The 20579-nt window shown below is 46.7% G+C and overlaps 1 protein-coding gene and 1 non-coding gene across 3 annotated transcripts; both read right to left on the bottom strand.

Annotated features, from left to right (window-relative positions):
- Window positions 1–481: 481 nt before the first annotated feature.
- On the bottom strand, window positions 482–14078 carry LEP (leptin). 2 transcript variants are annotated; one of them, XM_032483279.1, is made up of 3 exons: window positions 13154–14078; window positions 4982–5153; window positions 482–3245 (listed from the first exon to the last, which is right to left on the bottom strand). In XM_032483279.1, exons 1-3 carry the CDS (start codon window positions 13198–13200, stop codon window positions 2889–2891), a joined length of 576 nt encoding a protein of 191 aa, XP_032339170.1. In that variant the 5' UTR covers window positions 13201–14078; the 3' UTR covers window positions 482–2888. The 2 variants fall into 2 exon arrangements, with proteins under 2 accessions (XP_032339170.1, XP_032339169.1); XM_032483278.1 differs by having other exon boundaries at window positions 482–3248; window positions 13154–13853.
- TRNAP-AGG lies at window positions 6502–6573 on the bottom strand. Its single transcript has one exon. It is a non-coding gene; the product is annotated as a tRNA-Pro (tRNA).
- Window positions 14079–20579: the final 6501 nt, after the last annotated feature.

The raw sequence follows: 20579 nt of genomic DNA, 5'->3' as shown, positions 1-20579 counted from the left end.
ACCCATGGAAGTCACTGCCTATGATGCTCCAGCCTCCGCCTCTCACCAAGTCCTCCCTGGGGCTTGGCTTGCATTGAAACTCTCAGGTCCTAACTGCACTGCCGAGGTAAGGGTCTGTGCTCTGTGCCTGCGACAAGAAAAGTCTTGTCATTTCGAGTCTGTGCACCTGATCTGTTACCAGGCTCATGTTTTTGTTTATTTGTGGTTCTGTTGTGATTGTTCTTTTTCAGGTTGGGGGTTTTTAAAAAAATAATTTGGTACTTGGTGTTTCTCAAGGCTGATTTGCAGACCCACCCTGACGCTGGTGCAGAATGTGCTCTGAGCTTTGGGGGAATCCTTTAGCCTGAATAACTGGCGGCCGGCTGTGGCCAAGCCTGGGCAGGGCTGACCCCAGTGATGGAAGAAGGCCAGCCGGGCCATGCCCTGTCACACACAAGCAGCCCTTCCTCAGCCCCACCACAAAAGGCGACAGGAAACAAAGACCAGGGGGCAAAGGTAATTTATTTGGATTTTTTGGGACCAAAAAAAATTATTTCAAGTTACAAGAAAAGACAATCATTTCCATTTTGGAAGTTTCACACTCCAGGAATGAGCCATAGTGCCAGGTTTTGTGAGCAAAAGACTCACAAAAATCCCAGCCTGAGTGGCTGTGATTATCAGGACATATTTTTTTCCAGAGCAGGTCCAACTCTGCCATCCCATGAGTCTCTGCTCTAGAACTTTAGACTCTTAACTCTTTCGATAGCAAACTTCTTTGCCCCAGAAGGGCTCTTCAACATGTCCTTTTCCCTCCCATCTTTCCTTTCTCTGCCTTTCTTTGTAACTGGCTGCTCGCCGCATCACCTTGGTGTCTCAGCACCAAAGCTTCAAAGAATCAGCCTCCTCCCCCCGGGCAATTCACTTCCCTCATTTCCTGCTAAATCGGCCTCAAAATTCCTCTCTTCCAGCAAGCACCCCGGTCTCCCTGCCCACCCCTATTAGCACCCCCAGAGAGCATTACTTGGCTCCAGGGACACTCTAGGGGTCAGAGGACCTGTTTCTAGTGCTGATCCTGTCACCTTTCTGCTGTTACGGTCTTAGGTTTTTTAAATTCTCAGCTATCCTTCTTCAAAGGGATGTGGCTTCACAGTAATAGATGCTGACGTGCCCTGAAAAAGAAAAATGCTACTAAGTCCAAGCAGTGTTAGCCTGGGGCCCTCTGGGCACTGCCTTCCTCAGCTCAGCATTTCCCACCTGCTGAGGACCACACTGCATTTCAGCTGCTCGGTTGCCATGGTGAAATGCCAGCCTTTGCATGCCCCAGAGTAGGGTTTTATCATCTGGAATGCAAGGTCCCTGAGGGCAGGACTGCATTTTAATATTTATTCGGTGAGCTTCTCTAGCCCATAGCACCAGTCAGGACTGAGCACAAGTAGGCGCTCAGTCTTCAAATTGATTGCTTAGATTCAAATTTCCTTGGACAGATTCACCTCCTGTGGTGTGATGGCTGCGTCACAGCAGCAGGATGGTGGGAAACTTAAGCCTCCTTGTTTGTACTACTGAACGTGACCTCTAGCAAGAGCGGGTACTCCTGGAAACCAGTTGTGGAGACCTGGGACTCACTGATCCAGTGCTGACCCAGGTCTTGGAACCATCTTCTAAAGCCCACAGACCTCCTACAGATTTCAGCCTCCCACTGGAATACAAATCCTTCCCACACAGATGGGAAAAGTGACCCTGCTTTTGGCAAGTATGCAAATGCCAAACAGGGACACTGCTATGTTATAAACTCAGTGTGGGATCAACCTGGACCATTCAGAGCACCACACCAAGGATCTCAACTCTGGGGATCACTATCTCCAATGCGGGATCCTCACTTCCTGATAAGAAAGACCACTCTCCAGCAGTCGGAGAAGGCCAGAGCTCACCGCTGCCCCCGAAGTCTTCAGCTTTAGCCCCGTCCCCACTCCCTCCACGGGCACTGGGCACCAGCAAAACCCCAGAATCCCCCTGAAGAGATCATCTCTTATTCATGAAAACCACGAAGATGGGGAAATGACATCACCCCATCCAAAGAACCCATCACACAAATGTTCTTCAAAAAATTCATTCTGGATCCTTCCCCTTCCCCCAACGCATTCCCCACCTCCGGGTGCACACAGCTATATATTACACTTGACAAAATTCATCTTCTTCTTTTGAAAATATCCTGGCCCTTCGAGATCTGTTTAGGGCAATGCCATAGCAAACACTGTAATTGAAAGTCAGTCACAGTAGAAACAAAGCCAGTCACTAGAGAACTAACTTGAGGGCCCTCAAGTCACTCAAAATGGGTTTGCCTAGATCAGGCTCATCGATGAGATTGGAAACAGCACCTAGGAGCATCTCTAGCCCTGGCTGACCCCAAAGAACCTGGAAAAGCGGGTGTTTTGCTTCAAATCCATAAATAAAATGCATGGTAAATAAATAGGTGCTTTCAACTCATGTTGCCTAGGAGTATCCAGCTGTGTATGCAGCGTAGCCTTCATGGTGCTCCCTGGAATTCTCAGATGGAAACTTGCTTGATCGTCCAAAAAAGCTCCGTGGCCTGCCTCCTGAAATCACCCAGGGTCACGCTGAAGCATGCAGTGAGAGAGAGATGGAACAGGGAGGAAGACTTCTGTGAAAATCCCAGATCTAGTCCGCTGCTGCTGGATGGGGACCTCTTCCCAGGGGGCATGGAACCATGTATTTATATCTTTGGTTTTGTGCCTTGGAGTCTTCTGCCTTTGGAAGAGTGGCTTAGAGTAGTGAGAGAAAAATGGCCCGCAGGCTTGCATAAAGGATGTCCACACAGGCTCTCTTCTCCTGGAGACACCTGGAAGCTCAGGATTCTTCCCTTGACTTTGGGAAGGGAGGCCTTCAAGGCTTCAGCACCCAAGGCTGAGGTCCAGCTGCTGCAGCATGTCCTGCAGTGATCCCTGCAGCCTGCTCAGGGCCACCACCTCCGTGGAGTAGAGGGAGGCTTCCAGGACGCTGCCCAGGCTCTCCAAGGTCTCGAGGGCCCTGGCCTGGGGCAAGGGGCAGCTCTTGGAGGAAGCCAACAGGTGGAGAAGGTCCCGCAGGTTCTCCAGGTCATTAGATATTTGGATCACATTTCTGGAAGGCAGACTGGTGAGGATCTGTTGGTAGATCGCCAAGGTCTGGTCCATCTTGGATAAACTCAAGACAGGGTGGAGCCCAGGGATGAAGTCCAAACCAGTGACCCTCTGCTTGGAGGAGACCAACTGCTGTGCAGGAGGAAGGGGAGAGCAACTGCTCAGCGGGGGAGATGTCAGCTCTGCAAACCCTGGCCTTTCCCACAAGCATGGAGGTTTGTTCCTTTGGTACCTCCTTTCTCCCTTCCACATCATCCTGCCTAAGCCCTTACTTCTTGTGCCCAGGTGGCTGCCAAACCTGCGGGTTGGTCTCCTGGACTTCTGTCTTCCTGCCCTTCCCAAACCACCCTGCCCACCACTTTAGACCCTCCTTTGCAAGTTGTTCCCTTCTCCAGATGCCTCTGCTATAGAACCAGCCATGAATCCCTACTTCTTACTAAGTTGAGCCTCTTCCCAGCCATTGAGGTCCTCCATAAGGTCCCCATTCCCAGTGATTCTCATTCCCTTCCTCCCTGAGCAGACTCCTTCCTCCAGTCAGGTTCTCCATGAAATCCCACCCCCTTAAAGATCAAGACCATACCCCCAGCGATGCCCCACCTCACTCCTCTGCTCTAATAACTCGGTTACCAGGAGAGACTCTCCCCCTGCCCCCAGCCCACAGCACTCCCTGCACCACACAGGTTGGCACACTCTGGATCCATCATGTGCAGCTTGTCAAATGACTATTTTGAAAGTAAGGAGACATACAGATTTTTCTCTATGAAATGCCCAAGACTCCATCTAATTCTGAACTGTCCCAGCTTCCAGCCACCGAACTTCTCCCCGGCTGCCCAAGGCCACGGTCAGAAATGCACAGTGGCCAGGAGATGAAGTCTCCAGATTGCTCAATGCAGGTCAATAAGTAAACTTAAGGCCGGGGGATATCAAAAGTCACAACTGAAAACCTTTGAAGAGGACACGCACTCTGTTCTGGTTCTGCAGGGGGGTATATGGGGGCGATGGGTCACATGCTTTATCTGATTTAATCTCATAACGACCTTGTAAAGACTATAAGATAGTCCCATTACCTAGAGGAGGAAACCATGGTTTAAAGAAATTAAGGAACTTAACTGGCTTAAGATTTTACAGACAGAGTGGGGAGGGTATAGCTCAAAGAGCTAGAGCGCATGCTTTGCATGAATGAGGTCCTGGGTTCAATCCCTACTACCTCCTCTAAAAATAAATAAACCTAATTACCTCCCTTGCCTCCCCCCCAAAACAAAGCTTAAAAAAAAAACTTTCATTGTTGGAAAAAAAAAGATTTTACAGACAGAGAACAGAAGGGTGAGGATTCACACTTAGTCTTCCTAATTCTAAGTACAGACCTCATCTGGGAAGTGGTCCCCACAGAAAAGACCCAGGGGACATTGACAGCTGTTTGCAAGTACATAGAGGGCTGTATGTGAAAGAAGACAGATTTTTTTCTAGGCGGCCTGACAGGCAGACCTAGTGGTCATGAGAAGCTTCATGGGGTCAGAGTTCAGCTCCAACCACGAAGAATGCCCAATGATTAGCACGTTTTAGAGATGGGATGAAGACCCAGAGGAGATGCTCCTGGGGGGTCTGGTCACCTCCCCAGGGAACACAGGACCTTTACGTCTCCTTCTGGTCCTGGGCACTAGGATTCCAGTCAGGGCAGAAGGGGAGGAAGGGAGTGGGGGCTGTGGGGAGGGGAGAGCAGAGGCAGCTGTCCAGTGCGTGGACACGTGGGAGGGCATCGAGGCCACCACAGCACTGTGTATGGTTGCACGGCCTCAGCCAACCTCTGAAGTCCGGCATCCCCACGGGCCGGCCACTCCTACCCTGGTCTCCCAGGCCCTCCCTACCGTGTGTGAAATGTCGTTGATCCTGGTGACGATTGTCTTGATGAGGGTTTTGGTGTCATCCTGAACTTTTTGGATGGGCACGGCTTCAACATAGGACAGATAGGGCCAAAGCCACAGGAATCGGCAGAGGGGTCCACAGCGCATTTTCCTTCCAGGGATGGGCTGCTGGGGCCTGAAAACAGAAGGAATGACATAGAGCATGTCACTGGGATCTCAGAGAACACCCATACGCCCCGTTACCAACCACATTATCGGATGCGGATACAAACAAGATTGGCTTTCTGCTGTGGCTATCATCTCCCCAGAGTCAAAGACAATTCATTATCTAGAAATACATTAATAAAATGCACTCCCTGAGGACAGGCACAGCCAGATCAAGAAAACCACAGTGAGGTGAGCTGGAGACCACAGAGGAGTACGCCAGGGCATGAGCACATGGACAGGGTTTTAAGGTCTGATTTGAATCCAGCCATTTACTAGCTGAATGACTTCAGGCATCTCACAGAACCACTAAAAACTCCCCCTTCATCCCCTGCAATATACCTATCTCCAGGCTTTTACAAGGATCAAATTAGATAATGTGTGTGAAAGAGTTTTAAAGATGTTGTGACGCGTACTCTATTACTACCCTATTATTAGAGATTATGTTACTGTCCTCTCCATTACTTTCTCACTGCAGCCAGCTAATACCTCCACAGTGGCATTTATCACTGGCTTTATTACTTCCCTTCTCTCCCACTGGGAGCCTGAATCCAACCGGCACTTAAGGAAGGTCCGATACATCAGATGCAGTGCCGGACACCAAGGATGCCGCAGTGAACAATGGAAGCCCCCTACTCTCAAGATTCTTACAGTTTCATAGGAGAGGTAAACAGGTAAATAGTTCACTCCAATACAGGAAGAAAGAGCTTTGCAAGAAGGATAAGATATCACAGGAGAGGTGTCGGCTGAGCTGGGTATTAAAGGTCAACTAGGGGTCAGTAAGAATATAAAGTGGTTGCCAGAAGTGGCCAAGAAAGCAGCTGGTGCAATGGCGTGGAGGCAGGAAAGAATGTAATACTTTCATCCAGAATGTCTGAAACTTCCAAAGTCCTGGAACCATGAATTCTAACATGAATACTGTGCAGATCCTTGATTAAGCAGCAAAGTTTTAATGAGATACACGAGGCAAAAGGTAATAAAGTTAAACGTATGTGAGTCTGTGGCCAATGATCTGTGCTAAGTATGTGTGGGTGAGCCTGAAATAATGATCAAGAGTAAGTAAATATTAGCATGAAGGTTCTAGAGATGGCAAAAAAGTTCATCCCTGATTTTTGTGTTCTGCCTCATCTGGGTCCTGATAAAAACAGGTAATGCATTTTCAGTCCATAGGTGACAGTAACAGTATAATTCATATTATGGCAATATAATAGAAACACGCAGTCTCTTTCTATATTATTTATAGTGCTTGATCAAAGGTATGGTTTTTAAAAAATTAATTAATTCTTTATTTTTAAGAATTTTATTTAATTTTTTTTAAGTGGAGAGACTGGGGATTGAACCCAGGACCTCATGCATCCTAAGCACATGCTCTACCACTGAGCTATACCCACTCCCCAAAGGTATTTTTTTTTAATGTGAATTTTATAGCAGGGGGAAAATGATGCTCAAGAAGATGCATTCACTTGTCCAAAGTCAAATAGGTAAGTGGCAAAGCCAGGAGTCGCGGCCAGAGCTGCCTTACCCAGAAAGGTTGGCACTTTCTCCCCTACCCCACCAGTTTTTCCAGCCTTTAAGGGAAAGCCCAGATTACAAGCCATCCAATGCCCAACCAAGGGCAGCTCCTGGGACTCCAGCACTCAGGAACAAACACCCTGCTCTAGGATGAAGCTACAAGACTGTACCCCTGCGTCAACTTCACGTATGAAAAATACTAAGTAACTCGGGAGGGGGCACTTCACATATTTTTGTGCTTATTTTCTCTCCTGAAAAGTTAATACTTTTAATAGTAAATATGTCCACCAAATGTTTGGGGAATGGAGTTAAACAGTGCTAATCCCCCAGTGTTTCCATGAAACCCCAGCAGAAGTGGAAGCACAGTGGTCGGGCCCCAAAGCTTCATAAGAAGGCCCTGTCCTTATTAGCTATGTGTCTCTGGGCACGATATTTAATTCCCTAAAGCATCGGTTTCCATCAGTAAAATGGAACGAATAACACTGCATGGCCCAAAGGGTAACTGAGATGAACCTCTAAAGCCCCTGCCCATCCAAGTGTGGCTGTGTGTGCGTGTGTGTGTGTGTGTGTGTGTGTGTAAGGTGGGGTGGGGGCAGGGGGTGTAAATGTCAGCTGTTTTGGAATTGTGTCATTACTTGGCAGGTCTTGAAATGCTTGGGTAACACTACCTGTAGCCAACCCTGAATCTGGGACTTGGCCCATTGCCTCCCCTGGGCCATCTCAAAAGCGTGTCTGGTATTTCTGGGTCCTCCTGCAGTGGCACAAGATTGAGTGGTAACCTTTCCTAGGATTCGTGTGTTAATGACACCCTCCTTCCCAAGAGAATTTACTACCAGATTAACTCTGGTCATAGTCGCTCTCACATAATGGCCACCCTGTATGCAATACCTGAGTGGAAAAGCAGTTTTACTAGACTTCTTTATCACCACTGATAATATGCTTCAGTGGATGCTGAAATAAATCGCAGTTCCTTGGTTGGAGGAATTGAAGAGCTGCTGCTGAGTAAGTCTAAGAGGAGAGGTCAGGTTTAGGGGTGCTCCCTGCAGGGCTGCAGACAGAACTCGTAGTGCCACCCAGAATAATGACTGTATTTCCCAGCTTTTCCCAACTAGGTATGGCCGTGCAACGAAATTCTGACCAACTGAATAGAAGCAGACACGCCACATGGCAGCTCTCGTGCTGTGTGCCTTTGCCCCTTCCTTTCCATCCCTTCCTCCATCCCGATACCTGAATTGTGAATGTGGTAGCCGGCGTACTAGTGCCTCTTGGATCATGAGGATGAAAACCTCACTGTATGAATGGCGGAGTAGAGAGCTGGAGGAGGCCAGGTCCCTTAGGACTTCCTGGAGCCGAGATGCCAGACTGGCGTGGACTACCTATCTCTGAACTTGTGCTAAGGCAGTGAGAGACATAATCTGTGTCTTGGTTAAGCCACTGTTATTTTGGGTCTCTGCTAAATGCAGCTAAAATTAATGCTAATTCATTTTACACTTGGACACAAGCATCAGACATCAGGCTTAATCAAACATCAAGTCTTTCTTGGTTTACCCGAGTGTCAGTATCTGGGTGGGATCTGGTTGTGGCCCGAGATTTTGGGGTGGAGGGGAATGGCTGGTAAGAGCAGGGTTTAGGGTCTGGGGAGGGGAGGGATAATTTGAGGCAGGAACTACAATTTCACTGAGCACAGCACCTGACACATAATAGTTACTCAATATCTATTTGATGGGTGACAGCTAACATGTATTGATCGCCCACCGTGGGCCAGGGACAGAGATGAAGGAGACCTGCAATTACAGGACAGTGGGAATCAGGAGTGAGGATGGATGGGGCTGAAGGCTGGGGGTTTTCCCAGGAAGCCCAGGTAGTAAACCGCAGTATCTGACATCATCAACTACCTACATATACTATTTGTTAAAAATAAAAGTAAAGAACAAAACTGCTCTTAAATAACTGATTGAAGAATTTATCTAACTGACTGCAATGCAAGGAAGAACATTTAAAGAGAGAGGAAGGCTTGGGTAACTCAGGAGGGAGTCGTGTGTAAAATTAGGAGCTCTAAAGTTCAGCAGAACTGTGTGTGGGTTGCAGCGCTCTGAGTCACAGAGGCCTTTGCTGGTGGAGGCCGCTGGCTCTGAGCCTTCCACACCCCTCTTCTTCTCCTGGTTGAAAGTACCAGAGGTTCACAAGGGGCCCGGGACACTCTCCTCTCTTTCTTCTTCTTTTTCCCAGCCATCAGGTTTTTATATCCCTCTCTCAGTCATCTTTGATATGCTAGTGTGAATTAAATTCAGGTAATGCGATATTTGCCATTAATTTTGAGGAAAGTGCTTTGGATAGTCTAAGCCCTTGCTCTCCCTGTTGAGATTCTTCCTGCGGGCTCTCTCCCATTCTTCCCTCTTAGCCTTCCTTCCTTCCTCCCTGACTCCAAGTTGGAAGGGATTTGGGGATGAGGAAAGGACACAAGATGAACAGAGACAGAGAAGGTTGGATTGCATCCTGGTCCTTCAAGTTACTCAGAATCCAGTGGAACAGATACAAGCTTAAACAACTCATTTTAACACAACCTGGTGAAAGTTATAAGGAAAGAAACATTGAACCAGAGGGGCATAGGGAAAGGGGGTGACTCTGGTGGAGGGGTGAGGACAGCTTAGCACAGAGATCTGAAGGACAAGAGTTCCCCAGGTGTAAGACAGCAAGCAGGGTATTCCAGGCCAAGGGGACAATGTGGAGTTGGGGGAAATCCATGATAGGTTTAAGAGATTTCAATATGGTAGAAGGGTAGTATGTGAAGCTGGAGAGTTAGAATGTCCTGGGCTTGATTCCATGTGTGGTAGGGACCTTGTGGGTGATCTGCCCTAGCTCAGGACGGACACACACACACACACACACACACACACACACACACACACCCTGGAGGCTATATGTTTGCATGAGCAGTAGTGGGCAAAAAACCAGAATACTCTTTTCTCCTTTTACTTGTCCCCTTTTCCTCCAACTTCTGATTGGGTTAATTAGTGTCTCTCCCAGGAATTTAAAATAGGGCTTCAAAGAGTTCAGTTTGTCTCTGTTGAGGACTTAGAAGTGCAAAGGTAGCCACGGTTGGCATCATGTACATGGAGTAGCTAAGAGAGACCAGGGTCTATCCAGTCACTGAGACGTGGTTATGGTCAATGGTCAGGCAATGACCTTCCTTCTGGCTCCTGACCTTGTTGGTTCTGGGCTATCCTTGTCCTTAGCCTCCAGTGTGAGATATGCTTCCAAATATACTACTCACAGGGGGAGGGTATAGCTCAGTGGTAGAGGGTAGGCCTAGCATGTACAATGCCCTGGGTTTTCAATCCCCAGCACCTCCATTAAAATAAACAAACAAACAAACCTAATTCCCCTCCAAAAGAAAAAAAGAAGAAGAAAACAAGCAAACAAAGAACAAATATACTACTCACTTAAGTAGCTTTCAACTTTCTGAATATATTTTTTTTCATCCAGGAGACATACAAATACACACATGTAAGGGAAAGAAGTGTCAAGAAATGAAATTCACCCTTATTATGCGTGATGCACCCTTGAGAGTCTCCATTCTGCTTTTTAAAAGTTGGTTGCAACATAGCTGAAAAACACTGAACTAGCATGAGTGGTTTTCTTTTATTTACAGTCAAGAGCCTTGTTTGAGCAATCATGTTAACATACTTAACTGGTGGCAAGAATGTGGACGTTGGGGGTTATATTCTTCCTGCTCGTTGGAAACTACCCTCAGATCTGATCTTACCAGGGATAACAAATAGGTTTCAATTTCTGCATCAACTGATCAGTGTTTAGAGGCTCCCTGGAGCACTGAGTGGAGGGGAACCTGAAGCTCCATCCAGCCTCAGAGAAAGAAGGTGCTGTGATCAATTGGTGATGTCTGCTGGGAGCAGGAGTGGTGGATATGCCAGTTGTTTCAGCATCTCCCAAGGGCCTGGCACTGAGCAGGTGCTCATTAAATATATGATGAATGAACAAATAAAATATTTCCCATCCCTGGTCTTCATTGTCTATCCAGGCATTCATTACCTAACTCTACAATGGTTCACTTGCCCCCATTTTAAAGTCACATCCTAGGGTTCACTTTTGCCTAGCAGGAATTCCTAAGAAACTTTCTTAATGAAGACAGGAAATGTGTCTTCTTTTCCGGGAATGTTGGTTGGCTTCCTGTACCCGATAGGTGTCCCCTAGTACCACGTGGGCCCTGATTCCCTTCAGCTTCCTGAATTCTGCTCCATCTTGACTCTTGTCCCAGGTGCTCCCTGCCTTGGTCCCATTCATCAGGCTGGCTCCTGCTGCTGTGCTCTGGGCCCCCAGCCCTCCTGAGACCTCTCCTCTGCCCCTCCTGTCTTCCCTGTGGCTTCCTCCCTCTTCCTTTGCACCCCCAGCCTGGGGGACCCCAGAGTACAAACTCAAAGTGTGCACAGATTCAGTTCCAGAGAGCTGAAAAACTGAGCAGGAAAGACTGTAAAATGCAGTTTGCCGAGAAGAAGGCACATTTGTTTTCACATATGGAGTAAGTGCGAAGGATTCTGGGGGCCCAGGCATCAGGTGTGTTGTTTTTAAGCAGAAACAACATCTCCTTCTACTTATCTGAGACAATTGTGTGGACAGAAAAGTATTTCAAAGCTCTTGGCTGGCAGGCCACACAGGAGCTGCCGCCACTAGACTCCTACTGCTGTTGGGGACAGGATCTCCTGACTGACTGACTGCAGGAGAATTTGGCTTGGTTTTCCTTTAACTTACATGCATGCTATTTGAGGATGCACACACCCACAAAGACTCCACCTCCCTGGAGCCCTTATCTCCCCCGATCCCCACTGACCACCATGTTCCCCTAGGTGGCAGCTAGGCTAGAGCGTGGACAATGACCAGGTTCCGTGAAGAGAGCTCTCCCAAGCGGCCACCTTGCACCCTGCATGGGCCACTCAGACACGAGCGGCATCCGCCTGAGGCTGACGGGCAAGAATTCACTGCAATCTCCCTGGCTCTGTCCTTGGCTCTTGGAGCCATTTCCTGGAACAGAGGGGGAGGAAAATATTTCCCCCAAATACCAAGAAGAGTTATTTTGGGCATAAGATGTACAAAATATGAGAAGGACGCTCCTTTGGCCAACATGGAAACGTTCCCCTCAACCCAATGTCCTCAACTTCTGGAAAAGGAAAGAACCAAATCACATCCACGGCTTTTCTCTTGCCTTCTCCCTCTGCCTGAAGGAGAGAAATGATCAGCAAGGCCCTCCTGTTCATGAGGGTGTTAGAATGAGAGTGAATCTGGTTCTGCACACCATCCTTGTGGGAAAGAGACTGGACTCCCTCTCTCCCACTAGTCCCAGTCCCACTGCCCACCTCAGAACTCTCCCAGACAAACATAAGAGGGTGGACAGAGGTCGGTGCCTATGGAGCGGAGTCATCCTGCTGGTGCTCCTGGTGTGGTGCCTTCAAGCCTTTGCCCTCTGCCCCACCTCCCCTGCAGATCACCTTCTGGATTGGCTCCAAAGCTGCTATTCTCAAATGACAACCAGGCCACTGTGTCACTCGGCTCGAACTGTATTTAAGGATTCACTTTTCCAAAGTGCCATATCTTTAAGCTATAGAAACTGGGGGTGTAAAGTAACACAAGCACAATGAAATCTAAATCAAGCCAAGAGAGAAGATGGGCCTGGTTCTCTCACCTGGGGCCCACCTGCCAACAGAGTGCACTTGTCCGTTTTCGCTAGACAAGTGGTAACAGTGAGAAACATGGGATTACCAGGTCTTTCCCATAACCCGCTGTTCTGTCGCCCCAGGGAAACCCCGTTTTATCCATAGCGTAGGAGACAATTTGCACGGCTTTGAGGTCAGATGCCGTGCGACCCGGCGTCATTTCTCTGGGAGATTTGGGTTCTTCCTGAGAGTTCTTCTTCCCACCTCTACTCCCTCACCCCTGACCTAGGCCTGGGATTTATAGGGCCCCTCTCATTCAAAAGTCACGACCCCTGCTGAAAAATGATGCCTGATTTCTCATCCGCAGAGGAAGGCTCCTCCTCAGAAACTCAAAGCATATACCCTCAGAAGTCATACTTCTCAGAAACTCAACGCACGTCCCCTGCAGATGGAGGCGGGGTACCCTGATCTTTGGGGGAGTGCTCAAGGCAATTTCCAAAGCATCTCAGCGGCAGGGCTGGCGGCTCTGGGAGTCTCCTGGGGCCCTGGCTGGCTCTGAAGGCAGATTCCTGCCCCGAGGGCATGGGCACAGCCCAGCCCCAAATCCTACCCTCCCCGGCTCCCAGCCGCCTTCCTTCGAGTCAGAACTCTGGTGCAAAGCAACCACGATCCAGAAGCAAGCCATCTTCCCTGACCCTTCGCCTGCCTCAGTTTCCCCGGGTCCAGGGTAGGGTGGGGTGGCTTGCCAACAAAGACCGGCGGAGAAGGAGAAAGGAGAGCGCCCGGGACTTACCTCGCAGCTGCTGGAGCCGCGATTCCTCGATTCCTCCGGGGCTCCATGCCTGCCCGCCCCTCTTATAGCCGCCGGAGCGCAACTTGCGCAACTGCCAGGCAGGCCCTGGCGCACCCGGAGCGCCAGCTCCCGCCCCGCCCGGTTCGGCGGGGCAGCACGGGCCGAGCGGCCACGGGGGCTGAGGCCTCGAGGGAGAGACTCCGCTGCGCCAGGAGCCTCGCGCGCGCCCTCGGGTACAGCCTGAAGTGCTGGGGTCGGCCGGCAGGAGCGAGAAATCCTCGAGGTGGCGCCAGAATCGGCCTTTTGGGCCTCGGGGAACGGCCGCAGGGGACAGGGTGGTAGTGCGGGGTTCCTCCGAGATGGAGCTGGCCGGTGTGGGCTCGCACCGCGCCCTTGCTGGAGAGTGATGCTCTGGGCGGCGGGACCCGACGGGCCCTGCGCACCAAGGAAGCCCCGGGTTGGCGGGAGCGACCCGCCCGTGCCCCGGCGCCCCATCGGAATGGCGGGTCTGCTCTGGCTTGCCAATAAGCCAGTTCCAAGACCCAGGGCGGGTTGTTCGGGTTGGCACCCCTGAGAGACAAGCTTATCCTAGTTACAAGGAGTCTGCTTCAAGGCTACACCAAGTGTGCCGGCTCCGGAGGGATTTGGGCAGAACTGGACACTGCGACCTTTTGGGATGAGACTGGATGCACCCAGGGTCCATCCTCAACCTAGTATTTCCTGTTACAAAGAGGAGTGTCCCAGACGATATTTTCCTCACCACAGCCTGTGAGTAGGGTGATATTATCCTCAGGCTTCAGGAACGAGGGAAGTGAGGTCCCGAGAGGCTAAATCTTCCCTCAGAACCCCCAGCTGGTCAGGTGTAGAGATGGACCAGGAACCCAGGTGTCGACAGCTAGATCAGGCCGGTTCTGCTCCCCACAGCAAAGAGCAGCTCCAGAAACAAACCATTCAGTGAATAACTAGCCCCTCCTGTTAGGTAGGGGTTGGCAAACTATGAGGGCAGGCCAAATCCTGCAACCGGCCAGTATGGCCCAAGAGCTAGAATGGTTTCTGCAATTTTAAATATTTGGAAAAAAATCAAAAGAATAATAGTTCTGACTTGTGAAGATCACATGAAATTTACATTTCAGGGTCCATAAATAAAATTTTGAATTCTGTCCCCTCCGCCAAAATTGGAAAATTCTCTCCCTTACGCCTACATGATATCCCTGATGTTGCCTCTTGGCCTGCAAAGTCTAAGATGATTACTGTCTGGTCCTTTAGAGAGAAAGTTTGCCAACCCCTGGGTTATCTGGGTCCTTATTCTCACCAGGCCTGGGTGGGCACATGGGACTATTCATTCCTTTTCCAAGCGGAATCTCCCCATTTCACTGAGGTCTGTCTCTCCCCCGTTGAAGAAGTTTGTCTCCATCACCCTTCCAGCCAACTCCCCTCCCTCCTGCTGGCTTGAGTGACACATACCATGCACACTCCTAGGTTGTAAGTGGAGGGCAGGGGCATAGCAGGCTATCCATTTTTTTTTCAATTGAAGTATAGTTAATTTACAGTTTTGTGTTTGTTTCTGGTGAATAGCATAATAATTGCTATACATATATATATTCTTTTTCATTATAGGTTATTATAAGCTATTGAATATAGGTCCCTGTGCTATACAGTAGGACCTTGTTGTTTATCTGTTTTATATATAGTAATTTGTATCTGCTAATCCCAAACTCCTAATTTATCCCTCCCCTCCTTCTTCTTTGGTAACCGTAAGTTTGTTTTCAATGCTGTGAGTCTGTTTCTGTTTTGTAAGTAAGTTCATTTGTGTCATTTTTTAGATTCCATATATAAGTGATGTATGATATTTGTATTTGTCTGACTTACTTCACTTAGTATAATAATCTCTAGGTCTATCCACAGTTGCTGCAAATGGCATTATTTCATTCTTTTTATGACTGAGTAGTACTCCATTGTATATAGATACCACAACTTCTTTATCCAATCATCTGTCGATGGACATTTAGGTTGCTTGCGTGTCTTGACTATAGTAAATAGTGAGTGCTTCTGTGAACACTGGGGTGTGTGTATCTTTTCAAATTAGAGTTTTCATCTTTTCTGGATATATGTCCAAGAGTGGGATTGCTGGATCATAGATCATAGGGTAAGTCTATTTTTAATTTTTTAAGGACTCTTCATATGGTTTTCCATAATGGCTGCACCAAATCATATTCCCACCAACAGTGTAGGAAGGTTCCCTTTTCTCCACACCCTGTTTGTGGATTTTTTAATGATGCAGGCCATCCATTTTTTAAGTCCTAGTACCTTCACATGCCCAGGCACACGTGGGTGCCCAGGAAAAGTTTGTTGAACTGAATCCCAGGGACACCATGCACTACATAGCTGACTTTTGACATGTAATATTAGTGCACCACAGTTAGGGGATCACTTTGGACTTAAGGCCCCTGGGAGGGTAGATTTTTTTAAACTTGTGAAAACACACCTGCAGTGATGATGGTGTGGAGAGGATAAGGAAAGCAGGCTCATAGTAATATTGCATTGGAGACTTCCTAACAGGAAAATGCTCCTCAAAGTCTGTGTGCTCTGCCAGGATGGCAAGGGTCTGCTTTGTTCACCATATTCCCAGTTGATAGTCCCATGCCTTGCACAAAGTATTTCATTTTTAAGATATATTTTTAGTGGGGGAGGGTATAGCTCAGCGGTAGAGTGTGTGCTTAGCATGCTCAAGGTCCTGAGTTCAATCCCCAGTACCTTCATTAAAAAAAAAATAATAAAAATAATAAATAGGAGCTATAAAAATTAGGTAAAAAATGAAGTTTAAGATATATTATTAAATGAAAATTGCAAACTTAAGTTTAACAGATATTTTTCCTTTTTTGCTTCATTAATGTTTTGGCTAAAATATTTTAAAACAAATTATAAACATCATGAAGTTTCATCCTTAAATACTTCAATATATCTCTCTAAAAAAATAAGGAAGCATTTCCAGCTAATCACAAGACCATTATCACACAACAGTAATTCTTTAACATCATGAGCTAGTCTGCATTCGAATTTCCCCAAATATCTAAAAAATATCTTTTATAATTGCTTTGTTTGAGCCTGGTGGTTTTACTCTTAATAACTATTTATTGAAGGAAGAGAGGAAGGAAGGAAATTAAGCCATATATTAGTGGAAGTCAGAAACTGTTAGCATTGACCATGATTTATAATTATACTGCCACTAAAGAGGTGGAAAACCAACCAAATGTTCAATGTAAGAAATTGATTTAAGATGATTGAAAACTGCAGAAAAGCAATATGCACACATTAAAAATTATGCCATAACATAATATTTAATGATGTATTAAAGATAATTATATTTTGTGATCTGGAAAGAATCAGATTAGAAAATATGTGTTTTCTGATCACACACATGCCAACACACACCCATTCATACCAAAATATACGTTGTAACTACTGGGAGTGGGATCAGAATGACTTTTAATCTCTTTTTGGTGCTTTTTTGCTTTAAAAAAAGTGTCTACAATGAAATTATATTTTAAAGAAAATCTTTTACTTCCCATGGAAATGCTGTTTTGTGTTGTTTTTCATACATATGTTTTAGCACCCACTATAACCAAGTTTTTCTTACCCCCAACATCTTTGTCACTTGGTTCTAAGTAGAGACTTAGCTTATAGCAGGGGTCCTGGCAGCCTCAGCTTACTTGTCTCAGCATCACCTTTTTTAGGGGTCACAGGTCAGACTGGGACCAGAGCTGCTGCCTGAACATCAAGCAGCACCTGAGACCACAATGCGAGCATGTAGGCTGCCTGTCTGTCTGCCTATCTATCCATCATCTGCCTAATTTTTGCATTTGGTTGATTAATAAATTATTTTATTTTAACATAAAATAGTATTGTATAATAAAATGTTATTTTTTTTAAATTTCAAAAAGGACAAAGAGATATGAAAACTCAGTCTCTGTCCAGTCCTCCCTTTCCCCCTAGAAGTAACTGTGTCTGGTGTGTCCTCCCATGGATATACTTTTTCTGTCCTTCATATATCTATTTCCTCAAAAAAAAAAAAAAAAACCCACACAAATAATGTCATATTATTCACACTGCTGTTTCTGCCCCTTGGTTTTAAATTTTTTTATTTGGGAAAATTTCAAATCTCCACAATACATTTATAAGGAAAACGGGCATTAAAAATCTCCATGTACCACTGTCCATTTTCAACCGTTATTAATCTCACTTCTTTCACTTAAAATATCTAGAGTACAATTTCCTATCAATACACAGACACAGACATGTGCCAATCTTTTTAAAGCCAGCAATGTAGATTTCATTTTACAGGTGCACTGTAAGCAATCTAACCATATTGTTACGTACATAATGTCGTAATGAATGTATTCCAATGTACTTATCTGAGCAGCAGTGTGAGTATATCTGTGGGAGAACTTCTGAAGAATAGAATTGTTGAGTCAAAGTGCCTGTGCATTCAAAATAGAAATATATCGCCAAGTGACATTCCTTAGACATTGCACTGATTTACATATGCAACTGGCTACAAGTAACATTGGCTTAGGCATTAATGTCATTTCGTCGTTACCTCTTAAAACCAGAAGGCTGGAGGAGGACAGGTGCTGTAGCTCGGTGACGTCATCAAGACTCCTACGCCTTCTGCTCTTCTATTCTTCCATTGTGTCCTTGGGCTTATTGCTTCATGGTTGCAAGATGGATGCTACCCCTTCAGGCATCACGTCCTCACATCAATGTCCAGTGGGAAGGGGAGAGCCAAGGCAAAAGGTTTTCTCCTCTGGAAATTTTGTTTCAAGTTAGGTGAGGTAAGTCACATTTTCCCTTATTTCTCATTGACCAGAATTAGGATGTAGATCTATCCTGAGACCAATCACTGGCAAAACTGAATGTGATTGCCAAGGCTGACTTAGACTAATTGTAAGTTTCCTCCACCTCGAGACTGGGGTAGATCAAGGTAGATGATGGGAAGCTCTATTCTTACCTGAAAGAACTGGGGCTCTGTGAGCTTGGAAGAAGGAGCAGAGAAATGGGTGTCCAGTACACAGCAAACAGTGCTTGCTACACTCAGCTATGGTGTATTATCAAATTTCTAACAGACTTTATTTTATTATTAAATAACAAAACTTAAAAATCTTTTTGTTCGAACCTTGATAACCTTTACAAATTAAAAAAGGTAAGTCTAGCACTTTTGATATGAATCTTGCTTTTTCTTTTTCAAAGCACTTTTACGATCTCATTTGATTGACAGGAACTCACAGGAAGAGATAGAGTGTCTTCCTTCCCATCCTGTTATGGATGAGAGCCTGAGATTCAAAATGATCAAGGGAAGTGTCCAGCACTTGACATCATTAGCTGCCACAGTTCTCTGCTGACGTGGCCCTGGTGGTTCTGCACTGAGGTCAGCCCCGAGCTTCAGGCTCACGTGGGTGCGTGGGGTCTGGAGGTGGCCTCACAGAGCCCAGTGTTTGCCAAGCAACTGGTGGTGCCTGGTTGAGGGAGAAGAAAGGCAGACAGAGGTTAAGTTTTAGGCAATCCTAAACCCCTTCTCTTGTGTGAAATATGCCTTTCCACCTACATTGACAGGGAGTCTACATGGGCCTGTAGATTGGACTAAAAAAGCAGCAGAATAATTCAGTCAAACAATGGGTCTATTATTTCTGTACATTAAATATTTGTGGAATAGGGGTGGGTGGACTGGATTGGTTCTTCTGCTATGGACATGGCTTCTCGGGGTGAATTCCCCAAGGGCAAAGATCATATCTTACCCACCTCACTGTTGGCAGCCCTGCCACAGCGCCTAATGTATTGTAAGTGCTCCATAAATGCCTAGCAGATGCATGAGTGGTCTGAGTTTTTTCTGCTAATGACTGATGTCCTTCCCATTATTATCTGTCAGAGTGCCATGTTTCTTTCTATACAGTACCAATCAAAAACTATAATTGATCTATCAATGAATTACCAATTTGTCAGTGTTTTTTTTTCTCCATCATGAGAACATAAGTTCCATGAGAATCAGGACTGGGTCTGCCCGGTCCTAGCCCAGGGCCTCATACACATAAGGGCTCTAGAAACTGTTAAGCGTAGCTTTGAGCAGATGTTTTTAGCAGTGTCTGGCACATAGTGGGCCCTCAGTAAATAACCATGGACTAAACCCTGACTACATACAACAGTGACCTCATGATGATGTAACTCTGATTGCTGAGGTGAAGACTGCAGCCTCACAAAGCAGAGCAGGGCCAGGGAGCCAGGCAGCCCAGCAGTGCCCCAGATGGACAGACAGCTCACTAGGGAGTCCACTGTCTTCCATGGGCTCACAGCTGGAGAGGAGCCTCAGGGGGAGAAACAGAACAAATTCTTTGCAAAGAAAGGGAAAGAGGTGCTGGATTCTGAAGGGCCTTGACAAAGAGTGGGAGCCATAAGAGGCACCAGAGAGGATTCACATGGTAAAGTCACCATTTGGGGAGATTCAACTGGCAGAGAAATATAGGAAGGATTGCAGGGAAAAAAGTGAAACCAAAGAGACAAATTATAAAAGGTTATTTTTTCACCCATTTGTTTATTCATTCATTCAACCAGGAAAGCATACACTGAGAGCACACTAAGTGCTGGGCACTATGCTAGATCCTGGAGATGTGAGTAAGATTTAGTCCTGGACCTCAGCCTTGGCCCAAGAGCACTAGTGAGGAGACAGGGGAAGAGAAGACCCAAGAGACATTCTGAAGGAAAAATCAATCCTAGGAGGAAAGTGCAGTCATGGCTCCATAAACATTCCTGCCTGGAACTCAATGATGCTGCCACTGGCGGAGACAAAGAAGCTGAGGAGGTGACTGGATGTGGAGGGAAGCAAGAAGGATGGGACTAAGATGCTGGTTATGATTGTGGTTGTTGAGAACATCTGGTTGCAGACATCCAGCAGTTCACCGGGGCTGAAGTCCAGATGAGGGGTTGAGGATGGAGGTGTGATTCTAGGCATCTTCTTCAGACAGGAAATACGACTTCTTATGAAATCAGGGTCTTGGGGAGCAGCAGGCAAAGACCTGTGAAACGCTCTGTAATCTACTAGATTTTGAATAGATAAGTGTGCGGTGGAGGGTGTGAAAGAAGAGGGTGGAGAAGGGGATTTGTTGGTGTGAAGGACAGAAGAAGCTCTCAGGGAGCCATATGAAATAGAGAGGGCACCTGGAGCTCAGCTGTCTCCACAAGGTTGGGGAAAAGAGCCCTGCAAAGAACAGAGCAAGAATAGTGACTTCCCCTCCCTTTAATTATTTAATTGCCCAAATAATCATGTTCTTGCAGAAAATTAGAAAATGCAAAGAAGCAAAACCATGAAAATAGTCATCCTTAATCCTACTCCACGGACCTGTTAATATGGTCGTGCGGATTTGCCCAGACTCGATAA

This window comes from Camelus ferus, chromosome 7 (assembly GCF_009834535.1).
Source record: "Camelus ferus isolate YT-003-E chromosome 7, BCGSAC_Cfer_1.0, whole genome shotgun sequence".
NCBI lineage: Eukaryota > Metazoa > Chordata > Mammalia > Artiodactyla > Camelidae > Camelus > Camelus ferus.
This window is presented reverse-complemented; position numbering and strand designations above follow the sequence as displayed.

Bases quoted from the DNA above. Each gene is read 5' to 3' on its own strand.
- LEP (XM_032483278.1), bottom strand. From the start codon at position 13,200: ATGGAGCCCCGGAGGAATCGAGGAATCGCGGCTCCAGCAGCTGCGAG. The intron at 5,154-13,153 runs GTAAGTCCCGGG...TTCTGTTTTCAG, and splicing joins GCGGCTCCAGCAGCTGCGAG to GCCCCAGCAGCCCATCCCTG. The intron at 3,249-4,981 runs GTAGGGAGGGCC...CCTCCTGCACAG, and splicing joins TCAACGACATTTCACACACG to CAGTTGGTCTCCTCCAAGCA.